Source organism: Dunckerocampus dactyliophorus, chromosome 2 (assembly GCF_027744805.1).
Source record: "Dunckerocampus dactyliophorus isolate RoL2022-P2 chromosome 2, RoL_Ddac_1.1, whole genome shotgun sequence".
In the NCBI taxonomy this organism is placed as follows: Eukaryota; Metazoa; Chordata; class Actinopteri; order Syngnathiformes; family Syngnathidae; genus Dunckerocampus; species Dunckerocampus dactyliophorus.
The window spans coordinates 41,122,577-41,141,387 of record NC_072820.1 but is presented as its reverse complement, the minus strand read 5'-3'; the positions used below and the strand labels follow the sequence as shown (position 1 = coordinate 41,141,387).

At 41.6% G+C, this 18,811-nt stretch overlaps 1 protein-coding gene and 1 long non-coding RNA gene across 2 annotated transcripts in view; one reads left to right on the top strand and one right to left on the bottom strand.

The window, feature by feature from the left end:
* Positions 1 to 15,624, top strand: part of shisa9a (shisa family member 9a) — an 82,099-nt gene extending 66,475 nt beyond the window's left edge. The window contains exon 4 of the mRNA XM_054760694.1: positions 5,442 to 15,624. Within this exon, the coding sequence (XP_054616669.1) occupies positions 5,442 to 6,295 (854 nt within the window). The 3' untranslated portion in view covers positions 6,296 to 15,624. The remainder of the gene's footprint in view (positions 1 to 5,441) is intronic.
* The window catches only part of LOC129171742 (uncharacterized), a 32,419-nt gene extending 13,869 nt beyond the window's left edge, over positions 1 to 18,550 (bottom strand). Inside the window, exon 1 of the long non-coding RNA XR_008566826.1 lies at positions 18,407 to 18,550. This is a non-coding gene — a long non-coding RNA (uncharacterized LOC129171742). The remainder of the gene's footprint in view (positions 1 to 18,406) is intronic.
* Positions 18,551 to 18,811: the final 261 nt, after the last annotated feature.

Below are 18,811 nucleotides of genomic sequence, written 5' to 3'. Positions count from 1 at the left end.
ATCCCTCACCACTGGTGTCCACCAACGGGTTCTGGGATTACCGCCACGACAGGCACCAACCACCTTACGGCCACAGCTTCGAGCAGCCACCTCGACAATGGAGGCACGGAACATGGCCCGCTCGGACTCAATGTCCACCGCCTCCCTCAGAACGGATGGTCAAGGCTCTCCCGGTGGTGGGAGGTAAAACTCCTGACAGGGGACTCTGCCAGACATTCCCAGTGAACCCTCATAAAGCGTTTGGGCCTGCCAGGTCTGACCAGCATCCTCCCCCACTATCGGAGCCAACTCATCACCAGGTGGTGATCAGTTGACCGCTCCGCCCTTCACCTGAGTTTCCTAAACATGTGGCTGCAAGTGCGATGACATGACTACAAAGTCAATCATCAAACTGCGGCCCAGGTTGTCCTGGTGCCAAGTGCACCCTTATGCTTGAAAATGGTGTTCGTTATGGACAATCTGTAACAAGCACAGAAGACCAATTACAGGAGGGCCGTTCCTCCCAATCATGGCTTTCGAGGTCTCACTGTCGCTGCCAATATGAGCATTGAAGTTCCCCAGCAGAACAAAGGAATCCCCCGAAACAGAGCTCTCCGGTACTCCCACTAAGGACTCCAAAAAGGGCGGGTATTCTGAAATGCTGTTTTGCTAAGCGCAAACAACAGTCAGGAACCGGCCGAAGGGAAATTACCCTACTGTTCACTGGGTTAAACTCCAACATACAGGCCTTGAGCCAGGGGGCAACAAGAACTGTCACGCCTGTGCCTCACCTCTCACTGCTGGCAACGCCAGAATGGAATAAAGTTCATCCTCTCTCGAGAGGACTGGTTCCAGAACCCTTGCTGTGCAACAAGGTGAGTCCGACTATATCTAGCCAGAACCTCTCCACGTAGCGCACCAACTGAGGTTCCTTCCTGCAAGAGAGGTCACATTCCAAGTGCCAAGAGCTAGCTTCTGCAGCCGAGAATCGGACTACCAAGGTTTCCGCCTTCGGCCGCCACCCAGCTCGCTCTGCACGCCTTTGGCCCCTCCCACGAGTGGTGAGCTCATGGGAGGAGGAACCACCCATGTTACCTCTTCAGGCTATGCACGACAGGGCCCCAGGCCCAGCCACCAGACGCTTGCCATCGTGCTCCACCTCCAAGCCTGGCTCCAGAGGGGGGCCCTGGTGACCCGCGACCAGGTGAAGGGAATCTAGGTCCAATGTTATTTTTCTTCATTAGAGTCTGATGAGCCACTCTTTGTCTGGTCCCTCCCCTACAAACTGTTTGTCATGGGTGACCCTACCAGGGGCACGAAAGCCCCCGACAACTGAGGTCCTAGGATCATTGGGACACACAAACTCCTCCACCACAATAAGGTGGTGGTTCAGGAAGGAGTAAGGAATCTTACTTTGCAGAAATTCACTTATCACGGTCGGGTCTGGGACCAATTACCCGCGATAAACAAGGGATTACTTTATGTTCTGTTAAATCACGATTGGTAATATTAATTACTAATTTACCATACCGTAAAGCACCGTGTATAAACTGCACTTTTTTTCCACTGGTAAGAAGCAAAAAGTCGGGGTGCGGTTTATACACGATGACAGGTCTGTGACCAGACGCAGAAATTGACTACAAGTCCATTTTAGAATAGCCGTCTGTGGGTCAGACAGTTGCTTTGACTTCAGCGCCCTCTGCTGTACAGTTGCTGAAAATGCTAGTGTATGCAACTAACTTATCTGACGGCTGTCTGTATTTTCACACAGTGAAACCATCTCTATATACACTGAAGCTAACCTAAGCTTCCATTAAAACATTGCAAATGTAAAATACAATACAACGTTTATTCAAATTCACACTGAAGCAATGCTGTGTTATGTACAGTACATGGATAACTGATTCGCATGCGCAGAACGCCGCTCTATCACAGCTAAACCAACATTCGCTACCGTTAAATCAAGGCTAAAGCAACGCTGGCTTCAGCAGTGCACCGCTAGGACAACACCCGTGTTTTCTGTTTTTTTTTCCCATTTTGTGACGAGCGTTGTCGAAATTCGGCCCCCTCTTCCTACCGTTCAAGAGACGCTACAGCAAAGTTTGGGCGGTGTGACCGGGCCTGTACCCTCTCAAAATGCCACGACGATCTTTCATCGCAGCGTTCAAACTCTCCGTCTGCCGGTATGCAGAAGAGTTTGGGAACCGGGCAGCAGGACGGCAGCACGGTGTGGACGAGTCAGTCATCCGGCGTTTTTAGAGCGAACATCATCGGCAAGTTGACGACAAACTTTTCTTACATGAATTCCATTGCAGATGAATTGATGGACGGCAGATTTCTCCTTTCTTCTTTTTGAAATTGCTTAGTACCTTTACGCATGTTGATTTGAAATGAAAGTCTTGGCAAGCATTTATGAACAAAATTTTTTTTTTCCCCCGCTGTGAGCCTGAAAATGGGGGTGCAGTTAATACACGGGTGCGGTTTATACACGGTGCTTTACGGTATTTATTATATATTTTGTAAAACTAAGGCAGGAACAACATCAAATTAAAAGCACAAAATGAATACAGGCCCACCATCCACCAGTACGAGCCTGGAGTTTGTTTTTCAGAAAGAAGATTATAATTTCGCTGTTTGATGTGTGTGTGGCAATAGGCAGTGTGCTAGCATGAATTAACTTCAGGTTGCGCGCTGAACAAATATGTACATTAGCACTCAATGACGTTATCAAATCTTACCTGGATACATTCCCACCTAGTATCCGCATTTGGGACCAAATATAAGGTGAAAGAAAAATGAAAAAAAGACAGTATAGTAGTCTATTGTGTAGCAGAGTTAGTAAGAAAGTTAGCACACGCACAAAACTATGGTGCCTTCAAGGACTGTCAGACAAAGTGGGACGGGTCGTTGCTTGCCAAAATAGAATGAAACAAAACATAAACATACAAAAACTGTGGGATTTTTAAACTGTATATTATTATTTGAATAAAATAATGGCCCATATTTCCAAATTTGATATGCATATACATATAATGCATATACATATAATTTCAATGCATCTAAATGCATTGAAATGCATTTTTTAAGTGTTTTTTTTTTATCATTGCACCTGAAAGTTTCCTGTGGCCCGGTAACGGTCCGTGGCCCGGTGGTTGGGGACCCCTGCTATGGGGGGGTAGTAATGCATAGGGTTGCAATGATACACAAAATGCACGATTCTGTTCGGTTCTGTTCGATATGTTTGTGTTACGGTTCGATATATTTCGATACAAAAAATAAATACATTTTTTAATTTCAATTTTAATGAAATTGCCAACAATTTTCAAATGTTTCTCATTTTTCAATATTTTCAGCATAGTATGAATGCGGGGAGGCGGAGCTCAGTGGCTCTGTGCTTGACAATGCAATCTAAGCCGTGTAGTTGACTGCAGATTTCAGCACACAGCTCCATTAGAAGTTGATAAAATAAATATGAAACTGCGTATTGTTCGATACACGGGTCAGTCACGGTTCGGTACGCATGTGTATTTAACGGTTCGATACAGATACACGTATTGCTATACATCTAGTAATGCATAACACAAAGACAATGTTTTTCATAATAGCGCCATCTATTGGCTGTGGTGGGTCACTGTCCCACTACTTACCTGAAATTGGCACCTTTAAACAGATGACCAAACAAAATGACCGAAGCATCACACCGCTAAAAAAGTTGCGTGGAAATCAGATTTTTGTGTAATCCTGCTGACTTATTATTAAATAACCAACAAATGAAGCAACAAAAACAAAAACTCACGCTTTGCAGAGGGAATATTTTTTGAATTACTGTCAGTAATCCCTATTACATATTATGTGAGTCTCAGAGTGATGCTGGCCATTCATGGACAGGGGCATGCCGGACCCACTGAGCATAACAGCGACATTTTCTGTTTCCTGTCACGTACACCCCTGGATGTGTGCACCGTTGCGCTGACTGCCACCGGATTGATTCACCTGTCGCCTGAGCAAGTTTGATCCCCCCATAGGCAGCCATTCTAGCAGCGCCTCAATGGGTGGGATGCTGCCCCCCACTCCCCACCACTCTTACCCCTCTCCCCACTTCCTCATTCTCACCCACTAACCTCTCCATTGCATCACAGGACCGTTCGCTTGTCTCTCTCCTGCTCTCACAGCGATAAAATAGATTTATAGATACAATAGCAGAGCAAACTCGCTGAGTGTGTTACGTTTATCTCCAAGGGTACAGCGGCAACAAGGGCTCAAGAGTAATGACTGCTTGGTGAACATGGATCTGACTGAAAATTGCATACTGATTTTCATACTGATAAGACACACTAGCTTGGTGAATGACAGAGCGCACGAAATGTGGGGCAATAAACCAGGTGGTAACACCAAGGCTGACATCATCCAAATTTGAATCAGCGCCAAACTGTATGCCTTCTACATGTCCATCTCCTGCATTTCCAAGATTTTTCTCATTAAGACTCATGCATTATTCACTCAAAAATGAAGGGAAAAATGTATTTTGTGTAGTCCTGGATGTGGAGCCATACAATTGTTATTATTGCTATGCTTATTATGTACCCTATTGACACCGATTAAAAAAAAAAAAGTATATTTTTTGTGCAGTCTGAGCTGGTAAAAGTAGCAGATTATAAAAATAACCAACATGTTCAAACCACCGGACTTCTGGTAAGAGGCGAGGTACACCCGAACCAGTGCAATAAAAGCATACAATACAAAATATAGTCATCCCTCGTTTATCGCGGTTAATTGGTGCAATAAGTGAATTCCCGCAAAGTAGGACTCAATATTAATAAACTGGATATTTCTGTAGTTAGAGCATAGAACACCTGTTTTTGACTTTCTAAATATGTTTTTACCATTATTAGAGCCCTGTAGAAATGCAATAACACCCCTATAGTCACCTTGACACTCCTATTATTCTTTGTTTACACCACATTGCGCAGACTACGGGGTCACTGCAAGGACATAAGAGCACAGCATATAGTAAGTTACCTAGCTAACCAATTAGCCTCCAATTTATTTGTTCTAAACTTAAAGTGTTTCAAACGGAGTGGGGAAGAAGTGAGAAGCAAAAAACTTACCACTTCCATGTGGAATGGGAGGAGAACTTTTTTTTCCCCACTCGATCATGTCGGACATGCCATGGCCGACTACATGCAGTGTGAAGGTAATGTAATCCATGTGTCATCAATGCAACATTACTAAAGTCTAGTGACCAGAATACTACATATGACTTGTCTTTCAATTTTTTAGAGAGCGAGGGTGCAATATTGGAATTGCGATGTAGCGAGGGACAACTGTACATACAAAAGATGTACATTCATTACACAGGACTCTTGAAAATTAAGCTTTCAGATATTTTACGAGTTGTGTTGTCTGTTATTTTCAAGCCATTATGTCCATTACCATGTTTTTCTGTCTCCCCCCTCTGACAGCTGCCAAATTCAACGGAGAACTCTACAACAAGCGCAGGCTGATGGTGGAGCTGCCAACAAAAGGTGGTCTTCCGCTCCAGCCTATAGGCAACTCCAGACCCTCCATGGCTAACATGTCGTCAATGACCGCCAACCTTCCTATTGCTTCTAACCCCATGGCTTCACACTCCATGAACCCCACAATGAACCAGATGCCCTCCATGACACCTTTGACATCTATGACACCCATGACTTCTATGACTCCCATGACATCCCTTACCCCAATGGCCTCTATAACTCCTATGACCTCATTGGGCCCACTGGCCCCAGAGCCGGTGGCAACTTATATTACTGAGATGCCCAGAGTCTCCTCCGTCTCGACTCTCCCGACAGAACGGCGTGGAGCTGGAGTCGGATCGTTGAAGCCCAACGGTCAGAAACCTAAAAGCAACCACGGCCATGTTGCCTACAGCTCTCACAGTGCCCACACTCACCTTCACAGCCACAGTAGCAAGCCGCCAGGACTGGGAACTACATCCCTGGCACACATGGGGGGTACAATGCCAGGCGGCACATCCTTGGGCATCTCCAGGGTTGCCGAGACCCCAATTGGCTCCAGCTTTGCAACAATGGGGCGCCCACTGGCGTACAGTTCTAACACCATCGCGGCTGGGCACGGGGTAGGTATGGGGCTAAGGGGATGGGATGGGACAGAGACAGTTGGCCGGAGGAAGACCTATGGCCACAAGAGGCCTCAGTGTACGGTGCTGGAGCCTAACCAGCTCCATGGCACCAGAGGTCATAGCCACAGCCAACACTTCCTCCCCACACAGCCCTACTTTGTGACCAACAGCAAGACAGAGGTGACTGTGTGAGACAAGCAGAAGAAGGGCAAAGAATGCATGGCGAAATAAGTGTATACACCAACACCAGAGTTGGCCATAGGCACAGGTCTGTTTGTTTGAAGCTGAAGCTCATCGGTACTGGTAAATGATGTTCACAACTTTGTGATGCGATAGCGACACCATGTCTGATTGATCCCTTTTTTTTTTACACAAAGAGATTCCATCAAATCACATCAACCACTGAACATCTCACGGATGTCTGATGTCAGTGGTCAGATTGGTAACATCATAATAGCCTAACAATGTCAAGTTGTTGAAGATGTGTCTCAGAGCTACATGAGCATTGAAATGCAAAGAAAATGGATGGGAACCAAACCCATGAAGCAATATAGGGGATCCAGCACCCAGACATTGCTTGCAAAGTCAAATTGATAGCCCCAGTGTCTGCTAAGCAAGATTCAAATGGTTGAAGTACTAACATTCCAGTATGTCTTACCCCCAAAATGTTTTGATGTGTTGAAACTGACAAAAGACAAGGGCTCGGGCTTTGGACTGCACGCATAAGGGGTTTTGTAGATGCCTCCTCATAAGCTTTGCAACTCAAGGTTGCCCATCTCAGCTCCAGGACAGTTGATGGGTGACTGAAAAGCAGCTCTTGTCTGCACGGTGACAGGTAGGGCAGAGACGCAGCATCCAGTTGCTGCTGCTGCTGCAGCAGCATGATTCTTCCATAGTGCACATATTGATATACATGCAGGAACCAAATTGGAAAAAACACAGAGAAACGTACACTGTAGAAATGTCAGTCATCCCAACTTGATACTTTTATGCTTTGTTTGGTTTGTTTGCTTATGTGATTTGTGCACATGTGTTATATATTCAATTAAATCTCCAATGGAAAATGTAAATACGAGTTTTTTAAGAAGTTGACTGGTATGCATTGAGGTTTAAGCTACTCTCTTTAGACTCAATTCAAATCATACATAAACAAATAAAAAGGGGTTTGTTGCTGCTGTCATAACGGGGATTTTAAATAACTGGTACTGGATCAATCATTTTATTAAATATGTTTTATGACTCACCAGACACTATACACAGCAATGATAGAGAAACTAGGCTCGATTAGATCACACGCTGACTCAAAAACATCACTTTTTCAATCATTTTGGAGTGTTCAGTCAAATTAAATATCCATGCATGCAATGTGCACTTAAAATATAGTTGAAGTAGACTGTTATAGAGAGAGTCAGTCAGGATGTGCCGTGAGTGGAGAGTGGATGTTTGTCACACATACACACTGCCAATTTTCAAGTATGAGACAAACAGAAAATCTGAAGACAAGACTTACGAGACCGAGATACATAAAACAGTGGGACCTTGGAGACACACCAAAATATTAACACAAAACACATTTTATCGAGAGTAATCATAGTTTTACATGCAGAAAACACAGCAAAATACATATGCACGAATGAAATGGCTACATGAACATTTAACATCACTTTTACCTTCATTTAAGACTTATTGGTGAGCATAGCGATGAGTGAAGGAACATTTACATTACAAACCGGTTCCGTTCATTTGGCGTTATGGTGGGTTCTTGTGCAGCCGTCATAAAAGAAAAAGCACACAGAACACTTATGGGCTCCATTCATTTACAATGGAACCTTTGCAACAGGGATATTATCGAGTCTCCGTCCTACCTAGCGACACGTGAAATTCGTGCATGTTAAATTTTGTGCTCGTGCATTCTCAGAGAGTTTTCATTGTTGTCACCCAGACAAGGATCAGTCAGCAGCAGTTTCATTGACCGACCGATGAGCAGACTGGATGCTATTCAGTACTCTCTTGCAAGTAAACATGGAGGAAGAATACTTGCCGTGTCCGATTTCCTCGATTTATTTGACAATCCTAATAAGAATAGAGAGATATAAACAAAAAAAGCAGCTGCATGGGAACTTGTTGGCGCCAGAGAAGACATATCAGGTACATTTACATTAGTTTACATTTATGTAAGTTTATCTTATACTAGCAAGAGTACTCGATCAACACGGGCCACTTATTCTCCTCTAAACTACTTTGATACCCCAAAATTACCTCCAAATCTGACAGCCAATCAAAATCGTGGGAGACTTGTACTTCACTCTGGATGTGAGCATGTCGCTCCTCGGTGTCGCTAGTCACAGCCACTTGTTGCCTCCTGCGTGCAAGGTTTTGTACGCGTTGACGATGAGTTTCGCCAATCACCGCCATTTGTCGCCTCCCGTGTGTGGAGCCCATTACAAATACGCAGTGTGCTTGAATGCCTCATCACCGCTTGGCGCTTATCAGACAGATAGAAAGGACACAGATATGGAGTTAGGTATTGTTCTGTGCGTATTCCATGAGAAAATTAACCTCACAGACACACATAATAAAGGTGATTAAAGGATTCCCTGAGCGGAATCTGTCTATAGGATACCAAATCTAAAAGAACCAACCGTTTGCCCAAGACCGAGGCATATTTTTGACAATACTTTTCGTGGAAAACTGAACTGTATGAAAACATTTTCAAATTTTTTTCATCTCCTTTAGGTAATTGCTACTCCAGACTTTTTCAGACCAAATGACAGAAATGAAGGTCATCGTTTGCTTTGGATGTTGTCTGGCCCAATTGTCTTCATCCAGAAAGCCGGAAAAGTTGAAATGTAAATCCCCTTGCCAACTGTGATTGCTTCAGCCTGAAAGAAAAAGCAGCCACTGGAATAATTGTAAAGCGGGCAAAGCAGTGGAAGCGATTGCTTAAAAGAAATAAAAAAAATTGTCATCCCTCGCCATACCCAAAATAAACAAGAAGCACAACTGGAATTGGTTGACGAGTTATGGTTGATAGGGTCACGGCCACGGATGAATTGGCTCAGGAGGCAGTCACGTTGCCATCAGACAGTCAGTCAGACAAAAAAGGTCACAGAAAACACAAAAGAACACAGGTTTGTACGCATGGCTTTGCAGAAAAAATGCTTAGTGCCATTTGGAACTTAGCAATCTGGTGTTTGTGTATGACCGTTACTTGCAAGCTATGAAAATACAAGATGGTTGTTTACTGTTAACATGACTAGAGAACACTGGCTATCTCTTGTTTTTGTGTTCATATGTAGTGGAATTTCTAAAGGTAGAGCAAAAACAGCTCTGGGATGCTGTTCAACCTTCTGGTTTTCAAACAATTTTCCCAGTCAGGTCAGTCTCAAACTGTCACCATCATAAAACTTGCCTGGCTAAAAAAAGGTCACTGCCGGGATTCAACTCAGCACGTAAGTAAGAGCCTCGATTACTGCATGGGTGATTATGTTTCAGATGGATTCAGTTATTTCACTCTAGCTGAAGCAGTGACTAGCTTCTCGTTTGTTAAGCAACCTGTCATCTGTGTCAGAAATGTCAAATTAAAACATTTAAAGAGATTGCTGAAACTACTAAAAGTGGTCCAAGGTGTTATTAAAAAGTGGACGGACTGAGCACTGGTCTGAATCTCCCATCATCAATACAAGATCTTGGCAAGAAATGAATGCAACTCTGGACAGAAATAATTGTGACACTGCAGAAGCTTGGGGAAAAGAATGTGTGCCATAATCAAAGCTAAAGGCGGTCCAACAAAATGTGTAATGAGTGTGTGACCTTTTTTTTTGTTCAGGCAGTGCATTTCCAACATGCACCTTCCGACGACCGATTGAGATATAAATGAATAATTATACAGTTCGCTGTTTTTTCTTTGATTCAACGGAAGTTAATTGAAGAGCCATTGACCCAATTTGGTGAATCTGATCCAGATTAGCGAGTGTAACGGTTCATAGTCAAGCTTGATCAGCACCCCAGACAGGAGGAGGATTCAGGGCACTCAAATAAGCATGTAGACTGAAGTTTATGATGCTTTTTTTTTTTTTTTTTACAAATGGCAAAATTCACGCACATTTTCAAGGGTCTCTGCAGCTCTTCCATCTTCTTTACTACAGGATGGAACTGAATGTAAGACGGTATTTTTTCACAACAAAACAGTCGGGTTGTCTTATAATTAAGACAGTTATACAAGGTGGGCTATGAAAAGGCATAATAAGGCGCAAAAGCTGCCCCGTCATCTCCTTAATGTATGCGTACATTTTTACTGTGAAGCCTTTGGTCCGATGAAAAACTTTTTAAAAATGTTTGGTCCAGACCAGCAAGTGTGAACGCAGCCTTACCAGACAACAGAAAAGTTAAGGTACTTGTAGAATAATGGTCAGCAACGAAACCGTTGAGCAGCTAATCAAATTAATGAAATTGTGTGAATGAAATAGAATGTAACTGATTGAAAAGCATGACAAATACATTGATGATTTTGTCTTAAAAAATATTTTTCCAAAATCGGGTCTTCAAAAAGAGGGGTCGTCTTACATTCACGGTTGTCCTATATTCGGGTCAATACTGTATTACTTAAAAGACATGATTCTTTTTAAAAAATATGATTATGGTTTATGATATGATCAGCGGTTTCAATGCTTTTTTGGGGGATTTTTTCCCCGTTCAAAAATCATTCTGTCCATCATGTTGACAGCTAAAAAATACTACTTTGCAAGCCCCGATTGGCAATGCTGTGTGCCAGTTTATTAAGAATGCTTCTCTCTGACCACCTCAACTCAAACAAAATGAAGCACTGACTTGCACTGACACTTGGCTCCAAAATAAAGTTCATGCCATTATCTTTGCTGGTAGTCGCAACTGACAACCGGAGTGTCACTGCAGAATGATTAACAACAAATTAACGTATTGATCCATCACCATTGGCGATAGCAGTTTTTGAGTGCAGCAATTATTATAATAACACATTTAGGCGATTCAGTCTGTGTTGTTTGGACTAAACTGATGATGAGCAGGGACGAGTTCTTCGCTGTGTCAAATCAATAACAGGATACGAGGAAAAGTAAACAGCGCGAGTGGCGGATGAGTGCTAAAGATTGGGGAGAAGCTAGGAGGCAAACACCTTGCAAACCCGCCCACCTTTTGTTTGCTTCCGAAGCACACACACTGACAAATACCAACAATGTGGCACAAATCGACAAGCAGGAGAGGTAGGCCTTTAGCATGGATTCTAGCAGAATACAAAACTGCTCTTGTGGGCCGGTTTCTTCTCTCTTGGAGATCTCTATTAGCCCACAGAGGAGCATTCCCATTTGCTTTGTTGTGCAGAACTGGACAAAACCACACTGCGGAACATCCACAAGGCATATTCAATATATTGGAGGACTAGAGGCTGGGGGGGATTAGGAGCTCTCATTGTGATCTTTAATTACCAAAACCTTAGGAAATACTGAATGGAGGCTGTCCTGCTGCAAAAGGGTCTCCACAATGGCAGCACCAGACTGAAAAGGGACCCAATGTCAACACCTGACTTGCAAGGAAGTTTTGAATAATTGATACTGTACTGCTAGTGGTGCAAAGACACTAAGCTCAATAGGGGAAGTTGGCAATCTGACATGACTGTTCTCACACACACACACACACAAGGGTGTATTGATGCAGCAGTTTAAATTGTCCATACAATTAAGTTAAGAAGGAGTATTTGGGCCATGCACCGAAAAGGAATTTTACAAGAAAACAGCTGTACAGCTGTACTGAACCTGCCATAGGTTAAAAAATCCTTTATTATCGCCCATTCTCCTTATGTCTCTGGCCCGTGTTGCCAGTAAATGTGCAAGCATTGGTTAGCTTCGATTTTAGTATCAATGTCAACAACAGCCTATGTGGACGTCAGTCAGCCAGTCTGAGTCCGAGTCTGAGTCAAGATAAGCAGGTTCCACTGTAATCATCTTACAAGAATAAAATTGTAAATGTAACAAGTCAATGCAAACAACAGTTAAGAAATGTTGCCATACTGCCCTGTATATACACAACATAATCCCCTTAAATCCTTGTTTAAAACATTATTAGACAAATACACGAAGCCACTCAAAGAAGTGATTTAAGCTTGTATAGTTTTTTGCACTAATGATGGTGTTGATGTGCCAAAACATAAGACTATTTCATTGTTGGCGAAACATACTAAAGGGTGTTCAAAGTGCGGCATGTTGGCCACTTGCGGGTTTTAGCTCGTTTTTTATTGGCACAAGTCTTAAAATCATTACATTAAAAGAAAACGTTGTCATGTTGAATATTATAAGACATGACAATAATACTAATAATTTGTTTGTTTTGCCATTTATAACACAAAAGCTGAGATGTAGCCTGTTTTTTCATCTTTAAATATGTTGCTTTGCATATTTGATGTACACTGGGTTGGTTTTAGCGTGTTTTAGCGTGTTTAATGGACAAAAGTTGAAGAATATCAAAATGCATCTTTTGGTTTTTCTTTAAGTGGTCTTTGGGGGACTTGGTGGTGACTTGCCACAACACTCAACAGTCTTCCCTCTGCTTAACAGAGGTATACTTTTATTTAATACAAGATTTTATAAAATACTTCATTCCTCTAAAATAAAAAATAAAAAATCTTAATTATGATGTTTTTTTCTTGGAAATTTATTTTTTTCTTTCTTTCTTTCTTTGTAATGTTATAAATTCATTCTGATAAATTGAAAACCTTGTGGGTACTTCATTTGCATAATTTAGAATATTCTATTGTGCACAGTTATGACTTTACTTGCGTAATTTATGACTTTCTTATCATACAATGATGGTTTTTTTTTCCTTTTTAAAACAGGAAAACATTTTGGAAAAGAAAACAGTGGAGAAGAGTATTATGTAGAAAAATGCAGCAGAGGTTTCATGATGCAAAAGTAAAAAAGAAAGTACACGATACAAGGGGTAATTCCAAAGGGCTCAAACAACTATAAGTTATGTTAAGCAGAGCACCATTGTTTTTGTTTTTTTTGCAGACGTTTTCCCGCCTGTATGATCCAAAAAAAAAAAAAAAAATCCCTACCCCACCATGGCATCCAATGTGGGCTTTGTCAGCAATGTTTACACGATTGTATAGCATCCGTCTGTACAGTATGCGCAATGTTTTCACCAATCCGGAGTTTTGTACTTCGGCATTTAAAAAAAAAAAACGGAGGAAATATGTTATTTAATATTTTTTGTCGAGTAATATGTGTTTACTCCTATGATGTTCTTCACGTGCATTGTCATCAAAAGCTAGGAGATCATTTCTGTGAGCATAAACAGGACGACAACTGGTGGAAAAATAGCCCCCGTTATTGAACCCTGCAATGTCCAGAGCCAAGGGAATTCCCATAACTGCAGCAGAATCAATAAGCTATTTGTGGGATGATTACTATCCACAAGCAAGCTAATCTTTTTATATTCCAACTAACTGATTGGCTCATTTCATGTGTTAACCTTACATACACAGCTATAGGAGAATCAATTTATATTTTTGATGTCCAGACCAGTTTGTGATATTTATGCATACAGTATGTGTATATGAATACATATGGCCCATGACACTGCATTTATGTGTGGCTAGTAAAAGTATATTTTCCATGGTAGAAGACCATCTCCCACTACTAGTATTGTTTGCACAGTAGCTTATAATATGCACCGTGATGCCCCGTTGTCCTTTTACCATTTACTGACTTTTTTTTTCTGTGAAATTAAGCTATGAGAAAAATGTATTTTGGTACTCTTCAAATATTGGTAGAAAAAGAGATAGAGCTGACGTTTTGTCCGAAAATATACACTCCTGATCAAAATGTTAAGACCAGTTGGAAAATTGCAAAAATGTACATGTTGCACTGTTGGATCTTAAGGAGGTTGTAAGTAGAGCAAATGCAAAAAGATGAAATGGGAATGTGACAAGAAAAAAACATTTAGGTAAGCAATTTATTGCAGACAAGCATTCAAGAGAAATAGGGTGCTCATCAGATGATCAAAACTTTAAGAACATGGATGGCTAAAGAAATATTGAAGCTCCCTAAAATAAAAAAATAAAATGTTCAAAAAAGGACTCAGTCATGAGTAGCTGCACCATTATTCTTAATCACCTCAAAAATTGGTTTGGGCATGCTTGATGCCAGTGTTTCCAGGAGGCTAGTGGTAACAATGCTCCAGGTGGTGGAGATGGCTTCACGGAGGACATACACTTTCTGAAACTGATGTCCATTTTTGTAAACTTCCTTTGCCATTCATCCCCAAATGTTCTCAATTGGATTTAGATCAGGGGGACACACAGGATGGTCTGAAAGAGTGAGGTCATACCCCTGGAAGAAGTCCTTTGTCAGGCGGGCATTGTCCTGTTGAAAAAAACCAGTCATTACCACACAGACAAGGGCCTTCAGTCACGAGGGATGACCCCTGCAACATCTCCACATAGCCAGCTGACGTTTGACGCCCCTGCACAACCCGAAGCTCCATTGTTTCATTGAAGGAAAAAGAACCCCAGCTCATAATGGCGCCCCTCCACTGTGCCGTGTGGAAAAACATCTCAGGTGGGATCTCCTTGTCATGCCAGTAAGATTGGAAGCCATCAGGACATTTTTTCTCATCTGAGGATAAAACTTTCTTCCACCTTTCTGTGTTCCATGTTTGGTGCTCTCATGCACATTAAAAACCGTCAGTTTTGTGGTGTTGAAGGAGACGAGGCCTTTGAAGATGTTTTTTGTTCTTAAAAGCCTTCTTTTGCTGACAGTTATTGGACTGCACTCGATGCCAGTAACAACCTTCTTGACAGACAGACAATCGGATCAACCGGCTCATTTTGGCTATACCACTTGACTATTTTGTTCCATGACACTCAGGATCTTCGAAGAAGTTTCAAATGCCTGTCTTACTGCGTCCAACCTCAGCAGCAATGGCGCGCTGAGAGAGGCCTTGATAATGCAGCTCAACAATCCACATTGAAAGAGAGAAAGCTTTTTTTGCCATTCACGACAGAGAGATCATGACAGTGTGGATACCTGACCGAAAATCACATTGAATCCACATTTTTTGACAAGATTTTGGCTTTTAAAGGCTGTGGTCTTAAACATTTTGTCTCACTCCCATTTTTACTTTTTACATTTTGCAGCTTTTACTTAGAATCTCCTTATGATCCAACAGTGCAAAATTCTTTATTGTATTATTTATTGTATTGAATTCAACTGGTCTTCAAATTTTGATCAAGAGCGTGTGTATTACCATAGTGTTGCTATGAAGTATTTTTTTTTCCTTTTATGAGGGGGCTATTTGGGTAATCTTTTGGTTGATGATATGCCATCTGACAATATATCACTATTGTTCTATATACAACTTTCTTACGTGGCAATAAAATGAAGACTTCTGTAAAAATCAGCTGTCTTTTCCTTCTTTTTATTCCAGTTAGTTGCTGCCTTTCTACTTTGTCTCTTCCTTATTCACAGATCCAATACAAGAGTTAGCCATTTTTTTTAAAAAATGATAGTAACTCTATTTTTTCTTTTTATCAACACAGGATTTTTTCTCAGTAAGATTGTCGATGCAACTCTCGTATTGGTTCTTATGAGATTATGCAGGTGTACCTAATGTTGTGTCCAGTTAGGGTATCTTTTTGCATTCCAGTGGCTGTCTTCTTCAAAACAAGGAGCTGATGTTCACCAGACATCCAGCCAGCCATTTTCAGCTTTTTCTCATTAGGGTCACGGGTTAGATGGAGCCTAAGGGTACATCCTGGACTGGTCCTCCAACAAACAAGCGTTCACACTCGCATTCACACCAATTCAGTGTTCAGTTAACACACGTTTTTGGGATCTGGCAGGAAGCGAGAGTACCAGCAGAAAACCTCTACAGAGAGATGTTTCAAGCTAAAGTCAATTTACAACAGTTCTAAATCCTGCTCTCAAATGTCAATTCCTGACCTGATTTTTTTCTTTCTCCTCAAAATACTGCTGTATTTGCAAATCTTCCTGTATTGTATTCAGATTAAGCACCTGACAGAAGGCATTGAGAACAATATTACAGCACAAAACGAGCCAAATGTTTCATGCCACTGGGGAAATGGTACAATATATGATGTTTATCTTTATTTATCTCACATCTTGAAAGAAACATGCAGGTCTTCTCGTCTTTCCCATGCTCCTTTGCGCCAGGCAAGTAAAGCTAAAGCTAGGGAGCTGAACTATATTTGAACTGCACTGAGCGCATCCCTGCTAGACTCCATCACACCAACTGTTTTGGTTGTAAAATTGTTTTACTCATTTACCTTGAAGTGCACCATGCAAGGTTAAAAAAAAAACAAAAAAAACACCAGGAGCAATCCTTTAACTGTCCAATGATGCCTTCAGGGCCGCATGCATTTGCACAATGTGTGTCTATCCTAATTACACACTCTGAAAGTACTTTTGGCAGCAAGGAAACAGTGCAGGGAATTGCAGACACAATAAGGCAAACCTGTTTTTTTTTTTACCCTTTACGCTTTATCCTGCCTTGCTGAGCAGGATGCAGATTCTTTATGTGGAACACTTCACCTACATCAGAGGCCCCCCCAAACTTTTTACAGTGGCGTACCCCTTCAGATATTTGACCTGAAGCCATGTACCCCCCACCCCCCACCCCACTCCTGCACACTTAAAAAACATAAACCTTTTTATTTGAATTAACTTGAAATATTGAACATAATGAATGATTTAATTCATGTTATAGTAATTCCGGGTCAAAAACGAGTATGTGAATTTGAGCTTCACTTTTTTTGTCCACTCACAATGGCTGTGGTTTAAATCTGCATTTTAATTTAATACCAAATTGAAGGGGAAAGTTTAACCATCACGATAAAGCAGTATCCGAAGTACAAAAATACACACAACCAACGATAAATCCCCAATCACAGTGACTTGGTTTTCACTGCTGCACCGTGACGGGATTGGAACACCAATATAAATGAAATATTCAAGATTAAACACTATTAACGCACTAAATTATCATCAAACTTACTTATTTATTCAGATGATGCACACAGAGGAAAGGACAACGTCACACTGTCTCCTTGCTGCTCCGTTCCCATTGTGTGTTAGGCGCCAATTGTTTTTAATTTTTTTACTCACGTACCCCCATGACAATTTGCGTACCCTTGTGGTTACGCGTACCCCACTTTGGGAATTATCACCTACAGCAGACGCAGTGCCACTGCCTCTTCTTAGTTTTCCAACACACTATCAGTGCAAAGGAGTATTAGGACCATGCAATGTTAAAAAGACTATATAGACCTACGTAATACTATGAGAATAAAGTACAAAATTCATATTCTTCTCATAATTTGTTTTTCTGAAGTAGAAAAAAAAGACATACTTTAATAATAAAAGCCATAACTGGCTGACTCACGTCGACACAAGCGGTTGTCAACATAACCAAAAATAGCCATTGCTTGTACCTCGTGTACGCACAATTATTTCTCCCAGTGACTAACAGCCTAGAAAAGAAAAAGGGTGCCTTTTGTTCGGGAGTTTGTGGAAAATGCTTTTGCTCCTATACCCACCATCACCCCTTAATGACATGTGCCCCAAATTGCATATGTAGGGTGTGTACCCAGCCTGCCTTTTGGGTTGTAGATGATAGTTTTGTATGCGTTTTAATGTCTAAGCGTTATTTTCAAACCCGCATAGTCGCTCTGGTGCAGTTGTGTTGTGTGTTCCATTTGTGTTGACTTTTTGTGTTGATTTTGTTCGCACCGCGAACAAGATAACGGTCTCTGTTGATGACCGACCTCATGTCTGTTTGTGTAGCGTTCACAGAAAGTGTTGTGAAGTGGCTCATCACTTTCAAACAAAGAGCATTTCTTCTGAGCAAGCTGCAAATGCCTCTGAGTTGAAAAAAATCCTCAACTTGGGTCGCCTTTTGTCATTGAGCGGTGATGGTGGGTCCCGCAGCCAAACCAGTTGAGAAGCACTGCTCTAGAGCAGGGGGACAATGCCGAGGACAGCTATGTTGGGGATTCTGTCAATTCAGCCCTAGCAGCGCTAGCATTAGCTACAATTAGCAGTGCACTAGCTAGTCATCAACACATCAGTAAAACGTACGTACATTATAGCAATCTAATTTATCTGACCATATTTTGCTGTGTATTGTGTAAAACTATGACATGAAAAACATCAAATTAAAAGCACGAAATGAAACCAGATACAGCCTGGACTTATGTTCCAAAGAGGTTGTGTATCACAAACATTAGCACTCAATAAGGTCATCAAATCTTACCTTTATGCATTCCCACATAGTATCAGCATTCGGGAGCAAATAAAGTGGAAGAAAGCGGGTGAAAATACACTATAGTAGTACATCTGTTTGAATTTCTCTTGGAGATGAATAAGTATCTATTTGTGCAGCTTGAGAACACGAGAAGGTGCGTTCAAGGACGGTCAAACAGAATGGGACAAATCGCCTCTGGGGATTTCAAACTGTATATTACTTTTGAACCCAACATCCAGCAGTACGAGCCTGGACTTTGCTTTTCAGAGAGTTTGTGTACCGAACAAATATGCACATTAGCGCTTAATAAGGTAATAAAATCTTACCTTTATACATTCCCGAACAGTATCAGCGTCTGGAACCAAATGTGAGGTGAAAGAAAATGGGTAAAAATACAGTATAGTAGTAGTAGTA